Genomic DNA, 8,983 nt, shown 5'->3' with positions numbered 1-8,983 from the left:
GTTAGCTGGGTTAGCAAAATGCTCTCTGGTATAGCTCAGGGGGCCAGACCAAATGTATACGGCCCGGGGGCCATAGTTTGGGGACCCCTGTCTTAGACGGTCATTTGCTTTGCTTAGCCAAAACCACCTGAGAACAGATTACGCAAGATGGATAAATCAAATTTTTTCAAACTTAAGCTTTCAAAAGTGACAACAACTACTGAGCAAGAACCAAGGATTGAAGATGTGGAACATGAAATGCCGGAGAGCACTGCCAAAATGGTGAGAGGAGTTTCAATTTGCCCAACTAAAGACGTTAATTGTACAACAGAGCCACCACCGGGCGTACCATATTCTTCTTCTCCACTAGGTAAGACAGAAAACACGTCCGCTCACACATGCACATTGACGTTCCCTTATTGTTGCGATATGATTGGCCAAAGAGTCGAAATGCACGGCCAGAGCCGTGCTCTCCTGTAAAATGCCTGTTTAAAAATGTGACAGTTGTTCTTGAGAGTGCGTATGTAAAGCGATTGATGACGTGTGCACACAACCGTCTCTCTCATGTTAGACGACATTAAATACCAGGGCCCATCACTGTCCATCTCTAAAACCAGTTTTGTTTTTTGTTTTTTTTTATGTTTTATTCCCTGGCTCTGAACCCTGCGTCAGACTTTTTAATGTCTTATGGTTTGTTATTTTATTTATTTTTGTTGCTTGCTTGCTTTTGGCATCAGTACTGATGTTGGATGTTCCTTTCTTTAAATAATGAAAATGTTCTTTACATAAATCATCCATTATTGACACAATAGAAAAATCAACCCTCAAAGCTTTCCAAGCAAATTCAAACAACAAAGATGGTTGATAACGACAATTTGTTGTTTTTTATTTTGGCCATTTAAAGACATTTTGACCTCCAGCAACCCTGCCTTTTCATAGGCGATCAAAAAGTAAAGGAAAAATAATGGTTGGGATAAATTGCAAACACTGTAACTTCCTTCTTTAGTTACATCCTTGCAGAAAAGGCAATATAAAAAATATCAAATCATTAAGCTAATTTACTGTATGATGACAAAATGGTGCATCAAACAAACTTACTTTAACTCCAATACAATGTCATCAATACGTTGTCTTGAGCACCATTTTGTCGTGTGACATCAGATTGAAGATACTTGTGAAATGGTATTTTTTTCCCCCCGACTTAGCGACTAGGATCTCCCAGTTCAAGTGGAGTTCCAATTATATTTTTCCTTGTCAGAGATTAGAAATCTGACCTGCCACTTCCCCAAATGCTACAAGAGTGTTGTTGTGACGTCACAGTAAACAGTAACATTAGCTGCCTGCTGCTAGCTGTGTGTAGCGCACTTCAGCAATGGCGGACAGGATACTGCCAGTTGTTTTGCTTGGACTAGTCAATAGATATAATAATAAAACTGGATAGGATGTCATCATAGAAATCAATTGGAGGTAGCATCTATTTTTTATATCTATGTGTGCTTGTCCTCGATAATCACGTATGATGCAGACGCATCAGTTTTGTTACCAGAAATAATAAACCCACACGCTAGCAAAGATGACGGAAAAACAGACGTCTTTGGGCAGCCTGATGAGACAGAAGAGCCTACGGCAAGTCCACTCTGCATAATACGTAGCCAAAAAGCTAGCAAACGAGGCAATTAAGCGGCAGCGCTACGTTATCATCGCAGCTAGGCGGAATTGTGATTTAGAGACGTTCAGTCATAATTCCACAGATGGTAGCCTCACACCATTCGCTCATCAGCCAATCACATACACCGAATGTCTGTACCTGCGTTTTCTCTCGTACTAGGCAAGAATACTATGGCGACAATACATCATCAGTAGGGTAAAACTAACCTGTCTCACGACGGTCTGAACTTAGCTCTTCTCTGTTAGTGGGTGAACAATCCAATGCTTGGGGAATTCTGCTTCACAATGATAGAAAGAGCAGACACTGAAGGATAAAAAAATGACATCGCTATGAACGCCTGGCCGCCACAAGCCAGTTGTCCCCGTGGTAACTTTTCTGACACCTCCTGCTTGAGACCCAAAAAGTCAAAAGGATCGTGAGGCCCCGGTTTCACGGTCTGTACTCACACTGAAAATAAAGATCAAGCGAGCTTTTCTCTTTCTGGTCCACGGGAGGTGCCTGTCCTCCCTGAGCTCGCCTTAGGACACCTGCGTTACCGTTTCACAGGTGTACCACCCTAGTCAAACTCCCCATCTGCCACTGTCCACGTAGCGGGTCGCGCACCCGGCCCACCCGCTGAGGGGGCCACAGGGCACGCTTGGCGCCAGAAGGTAGACCCCACCCGGTCGCTCGCCCTCCCACCTCACCGGGTAAGTGGGAAAAATGATAAGAGTAGAGGTATTTCACCGCCGGCGCCCCAGCGTGAGGCCGGGAGCCTCCCACTTATTCTGCACCCCTCATGTTTCTTCACAGTGCCAGACTAGTGTCAAGCTCAACAGGGTCTTTTTTTCCCCGCTGATTCCACCAAGCCCGTTCCCTTGGCTGTGGTTTCGCTAGTGGGCTGGTAGGGACAGAGGGAATCTCGTTCATCTATTTATGCGCGTCACTAATTAGATGAGGAGACATTTGGCTATTTTTCAGAATTCATACGCTTTCCGGATTGATCACGTGTCCGTCACGTCCGTCATCAGTGCTGAAACATGACGGGCGACTCATGCACCTGCCATGATTCCGAGCCCACCGCTGCGTATCCAGTTATTTATTATAGCAGGGCCAGCTGTTAGCAAGCAGGCCTGGTTACGTACTATCCGCCCATCCCGCTGTGTCAGTCCAGTTAAAGGCCACTTTTTACCAGTTTGGCGTCCTGGTGGGCAGAGCCCAAGATGGCCATTTTTTATGCCTAGGATGGCATCCTGGTGGGCAAACCCCACTAGGGGCTAGCCCGATTGATTGCGGACCGGGGCGGCGATATTCCCCGATCACGTGGTTGCCACATTTTGGGGCCAGTGACGGCAATGCTGGCTTTCACGACTGAACCCTGCCGTGGGTACAGTAATATTTCGTTTAGGCCTCGTTCTCGGGGGTTGGTGGGCCACACCTATATCCCCCCTCAGGATAGGCTGCTTAGCCGAGCTTGGTATCTCCACTGCCCGTTACTAGCGGGACCACTTGGCGGTGCAGCGTGTAACTAGTCTTGTTAGGGTTGCGCGGATAGGAGGGGATCCCGGAGCAGACAATGGTACAACTGACTGTGAGCCACAAATGTTTAGTTTATTTGCAAACAAAGCTCGTGGAATTCAGACCGGCGAGAGGCAGGCAGTGTTCAGGGAAGAACCAGGCATTGGGATCCGACAAGTGGCGTGCAGAAACAGGTCCTGGGGCAAAAAGCAGAATATCGTGAGCCGAGAATCAAAGACAAAGATAATAAGCAAGGCGTGATGCAACTGACAGCTGAACTAGACGAGTTGATCTGGCGATGAGGTGAGGCGTCCGCTGGCTTTTAAAGGCTGCTGATGGTGATAGCCTGCACCTGTGGCCGCTCCACCGGTCTGACCTCCAACCTGTAATTAGGATAAAACATGCACACCTGCCAGAGGCATTTGAGAATTCAGGAGGGAGGAGCAGAGGCCCGAACAGCCCTATCCTCAACTGGTCCCCACTACTGTCCGACGCCCCCTCCAGGGGCTTAGAGAGTCATAGTTTGGCGCTGGGTTGGATCCATCTTCGTTCACCGCTACTGTGGTAATCACTGTTGGTTTCAATTCCTCCGTTTAGTATTATGCTTAAATTCAGCGGATCGTCTCGTCAGATCTGAGGCTGGAGCTGAGGGAGAGCGCCCGGCGGCTTGGCCGGCACGGGGCCGGGCCGTGAAGGCCCGTGTGCCGTCGCGCACGCGATCCATCCGTGGCTGGCCGGGGAGGAGAACAGCGGCGAAACAGCACCGAGGCAGGAGAGGTGCGGAGTGTGCGCGGTCTGCACGAGCCGGGAGAGCCACCGGCAGCCACGCGACAACCCCGGCACCTCCACTCGGAAGGCCGCCTGCGCACCTCTTCCGTTCGGTACGCGCATTGAGGGGGACGCTGTCGCGGGTGGGGTTAGGAGAGGACTCCTGTCCCTGACCCACCGCGACAGCCCCAGCCGTGGGCCAGCCGCCGAATCGCGGGGTGCGATTCCCGGAGGCGAGGCAACGCTCAGACAGGCGTAGCCCCGGGAAGAACCCAGGGCCGCGAGGTGCGTGTCGATGATCCATGGGTCCTGCAATTCACATTAGATCTCGCGGCTAGCTGCGTTAGTCGTTGACGCACAAGCTGAGTGATCCACCGCTAAGAGTCGTTTGCTCTTTTATTCTTCCCATTTTGTTCCGTTGCCTTCAGACCGAGAGGGCCGCTTTTTCTCCGAGACGGCGTTCAGATAACGTCAGCCGCTCCGCGCGCAACGACGCGGAGTCATTGAACCCCCCCATTGGCCGGGTGGAGAGTTGGGTACCCCGGACCTGAGGGTTCAGTTCCAAGGCGGCTGCGACCGTGTTGACCTAAGAACCCGCAGGGCTGTAGGAGCCTTTCACCGGCTGGCCGTTAGAGGCCTTCCGGTGGCAGGTCACGTATACTATCTGTCATCAGGATGGCAGAGTACAACCCAGAAAATGTTTGCAATATATGGCGAGGATAGCGTGGTGCTATACTTTCGTGTTGAGAGTGCAGGCGAGGCCCCCTGGAAGTTACGTCATCAGGTAGCGGTCGGCAGCTAGGCGCGTTCCTCATTGCTACGGCAGTAACTCAAAAACTACGCGGTCGATTAAAAAAAATAATAATATGAGTTTTGAGACAACGAATGATGCATTTAATACAATTCAACTGAGTAAAACGCTAAAGAACAAAATCCAAAAAGCTCTTCAGCTGCCCTTTAACCTTCGTTTTTACCCCCGTCGTGTTATTTTATATTTACTGTATTTTTCTGCTACACATTGCTGGTCCGTGGAAAAGAGGCCCACTTTGGTCCCCCGTTCAAAAAAGGTTGGGGACCACTGCGATAGAGGACTGGAAAAATAAAGAAATATGAAATAAAACTTGTGCAAAATCTGCCCTAAATTGCCAGTTTGTCTTTTATTCAGCATACGAAAATAGTTTCCTGTGCCTTCCTAACCTTCGTTGAACCCCTTACTCACCTAACACCTGGGGTTCGATTAACACTAGAAAACCCAGCAGACGCCGACTCGGCCTTTCCCAAGACAAGTACTCCTAATATTCTCCCCTTCACACGACACAAATTCAGCCTGTTACTGTTTTTCCTCAAAGTTTTCAGACATTTTCTTCTTCTAACTTCAGACACAATGACCAAAATTCATGCTCCATGCCCCTGATTCAGTCCTTCTAAATTATAGAAACAATTCCTTCTTTACACTCAAATTGCAGTTCTAAAACGCTGTATTTCAAAACAATGTAGACATTTGGGCCATTTTTTTTCTGTTTTTGTGTGTAGTGCAGTGCTTCTCAGTTATTTTCTGTTACGCCCCCCCAAGGAAGACATAAATGTTTCGCGCCCCCCCAAACTCTGCCGCCACTTTAAATAGTATCATTTGTCTATTACTATTATAAGTATGCCTCTACCTCACATTGTATTCTTTTTTTCTATTAGAGAAAATAACAGAGATCAACTTATAAAGTATAACTTTATTAACATTGTTTTGTTTGTAACAGAAAAGACTTAACACGCAGCAATTTGCCTGAATTAAAAAAAAAAAAAAATCCCATCCAAACAGTAAAAATACACTCAAGGTACATTTTTGACCATTTGATACTGAAAAATAAAATCAGTGAATACTAACAAATTCAAATTGAATTCAAAAAACAAAACTGAATAGAAGAAAAAAAAGTGTCTTTGGACAGTTTTTATTTTCGCAGCTCCCAGTATCACCTCCAGTTTGCAATGACGTGGGGTTATATTGCACTGAGCATGCTAACAGTGCTCACTGGTTTACTGATATAACACTGACAAAGCGGGACGATTGTTGGCAATATTCGGCACGTTTTCGCTGAAAAACAACCAAGCAGCTTATCAATGAGATTGGGGTCTAATGTCTTTAAGTGGCGTCTTACTTGATTTGGCTTCCGGCTGTCCGCTATAATCATTTTTAGACACAGTAAACAGTGGTCTTTCCTCGTCTACCACTGTATTAAATGTCAAAGCCAAAAGGCAAACGGCCCGAAAAAAGCACATTCTCGGCGGCCGAGGGAGAACCGTAGGTGAGGGCGGTCGTCGTGACGATCCCAAAGCGAAAATGGCACTGTTCGGGCGGACACGTGAGAACCGGAGAAGACAGTGGGTCGCTGCGTGAGTCCGGCCGGAAAAACGGCTTTCGAAAACGGCGCACAGCTCTCCAGCTCTTCATTCATGAGTCTCTTCCGTGTGCTCTTGCTTACTTCAAAAATACTGCGCGCACTTTGAAAATGAGAGCGCCGCTGCCACCCACTGAGTGGATGTGCAAGTACACTTTATTCTAGTACGAAAAAAAAAAAAAGTATGTTCCCCGAGGTCCCACGCGCCACCCCTGGCATCGCTCTGCGCCCCCCTGGGGGGGCGCGCCCCACTATTTGAGAAGTACTGGTGTAGTGTAAGAGAAGTGAGTTAAATGTGTGAAAAGTGCAAAACTCCATAAATAAATGTAAATAAATAAATCTGACTATTAGGAGTAGCCTACCAGAATTCTCTGGGACTTCTAGTGTTAAGAACCACTGACTTAAGGTGAGTGTGAATAGGCTCCTATACTTCAACCACCTCTTGTGAAAAGCAGCAGTTGCATAAAAAGATAACTCGGAGCCAAGTTAGAAATTCCAGGCCACGTGCTAGTGATGCAGCCAGACTGGAGAAGTGTGCTGTGGCTCCAGGATGGACACCGCGCGTTTGGTTCCAATTAGAGCGTCTCGACGCTGACCTGCTGCCCCGTGTGCAGTAATGTGAAACCAAGACTGTGGCGCGGCACTGCGAGTCGCGGCGAGGCGCGCAAAGCGAGGAAGCAGCAGAGCTGCACACTGCACACTTTACACACACGTCCCTTCCCACTCGGGACTCGCAGAAGCTCCGGTGCACGGAGGAGCGAGCGCAATGGCCGAAGAGTAGCCGCTCGATGGACCATTCGCCGACGCCGTTCTCCCGGAGGTGCCAGAGCACCTCCGCGGCGGCCATTGGGGGGAGCTGTCCGAGGAGGTGGGGGTGGGCGCCTCTGCTGGCAGCCGGGCTGCTCAGCCTCTTTCTGGGAGGGATGCCCCGGAGCACCGCGTTTCCCTCCTGGAGGACCGAGGTATGCTGCATGAGCAAACCCATTTGCGTCACACAAGTTATTACAATTTGTTATCAAAGCGTACAAAGAAAACTATTGGACTGCACGACTAAGCTCAACTTATAATAGGCATGACCGACTCTGCTAGTAAAGCCAAAATGTCAGTCACTTACCTAAAACAGAATGTTATAAACACACTAATGGAAAAATCATGACTACTGGTATGACAGAGCGATTAGTTGACATTATACTTCTCAGATTTGGTTTACAAGTGGGCCGACATGACCCAAAATGTGATGTCCATATATTAATGAATGCAATTACAAGTTCATAAAAACGAAATCAATAAAATAAAAATCAATAAAAACTGTAAAACACTTTCCCACTCTGCCGCCACTGTAAAAACAGGCTATATATATATATATATATATACAGTGCTGCTCGAAAGTTTGTGAACCCCACAGCGATGGTCAGATTTTTTGTAAAAAAAACTAAAATAACCTTATTAAATGTTAAGTTATACCCAAATCCACAATACTGACATTCCAAATAATGGACTGAAACAAAAGAAATAGTTATATTGTCATTCTTTATTTAACAAAAGTGGTTGATTTAAGAAAAACTCAGATATCATGTGTGCAAAAGTATGTGAACCCCTTCAGTTAATAGGATATTGCGCCTCCTTTAGCAGAGATTACCTCAACCAAACGGTTTCTGTAGTGACTAATCAGCCTCTCACATCTACTTTGGGGGATTTTTGCCCATTCTTCCTTGCAGAACGCAGTCAGTTGAGAGAGGTTTGATGGGCGTCTGGCATGAACTGCTCGCTTCAGGTCCCGCCACAGCATTTCAATGGGATTTAGGTCAGGACTTTGACTGGGCCAGTCCAGAACACGAATCTTCTTCTTTTTCAGCCATTCCTTGGTTGTATTGCTGGAATGCTTTGGATCATTATCATGTTGCATGATCCACCTTCTGCCAAGCTTTAACTTCAAAACAGATGGCGTCAGGTTATGTTCTAGGATTTGACAATATTCCTCAGAATTCATGATTCCCTGGACTATGTGGAGTTGTCCAGGTCCTGAGGATGAAAAGCAAGCCCAGATCTTGACATTCCCACCTCCATGCTTCACTGTTGGGAGAAGGTTCTTTTGGTGGTATGCAGTGTTGACTTTTCGCCAGACATGGCGGTTTTGGTTGTGACCAAACAGTTCAATTTTGCACCTACATCAGTTGATGAAAACTCTTTTTAATTTAGTCTCGACAACACAACTGTTAAAAAAACAAAAAAAAACTACTGAATTGATTGATTAGGAAATCAGGTTGAAATAATAGAAAATTCCAAAATGTTGAGGGGGTTCACAAACTTTTGAGCAGCACTGTATATATATATATATATATATGGCGGAAAACACAGACAAGGCTGAAAAAGCAGTTTCTGCTCTTGCACTCCTCTTTAAAAGAAACTGCTGTATTTGAACCCAAAAGAACTGTTGTGTTTGATAGAACAATATGCTGCCATAGCAGATTCATGGCGCATGAAGCCCCCGAACTATTTTTAATTTGTCCGTTTTACCCTGAAAACCCACGTTTACAGACGTCGCGCAACCGCTTTTGTTTCAACCTAGCCATAAAAAGAAGGTGAGTAATCATATTTCTTATTCAAAATGTCTGTCATTTTTAGCTTAGAATCATTAATTGATGTCTGATAGTCTGTTAAAAAAAAAAAAAAAAAAAAC

General features: G+C 46.5%; 1 protein-coding gene and 1 pseudogene across 3 annotated transcripts in view; one reads left to right on the top strand and one right to left on the bottom strand.

The window, feature by feature from the left end:
* Positions 1 to 232: 232 nt before the first annotated feature.
* mmp23ba (matrix metallopeptidase 23ba) overlaps positions 233 to 8,983 on the top strand; it is a 30,845-nt gene continuing 22,094 nt past the window's right edge. The window contains exon 1 of one of the 3 annotated variants that reach the window (XM_057860985.1): positions 233 to 349. In XM_057860985.1, the coding sequence (XP_057716968.1) occupies positions 238 to 349 (112 nt within the window). In that variant the 5' untranslated portion in view covers positions 233 to 237. Of the gene's footprint in view, positions 350 to 7,037; positions 7,266 to 8,983 lie in introns of those variants that run through there. The other 2 variants (XM_057860993.1, XM_057860976.1) reach the window with 2 other exon arrangements.
* Positions 4,153 to 4,299, bottom strand: LOC130912574 (uncharacterized; annotated as a pseudogene).

This window comes from Corythoichthys intestinalis, chromosome 2 (genome assembly GCF_030265065.1).
Source record: "Corythoichthys intestinalis isolate RoL2023-P3 chromosome 2, ASM3026506v1, whole genome shotgun sequence".
In the NCBI taxonomy this organism is placed as follows: Eukaryota; Metazoa; Chordata; class Actinopteri; order Syngnathiformes; family Syngnathidae; genus Corythoichthys; species Corythoichthys intestinalis.
The sequence above is the reverse complement of the archived record's forward strand: the minus strand, read 5'-3'. Positions and strand labels throughout refer to the sequence as shown.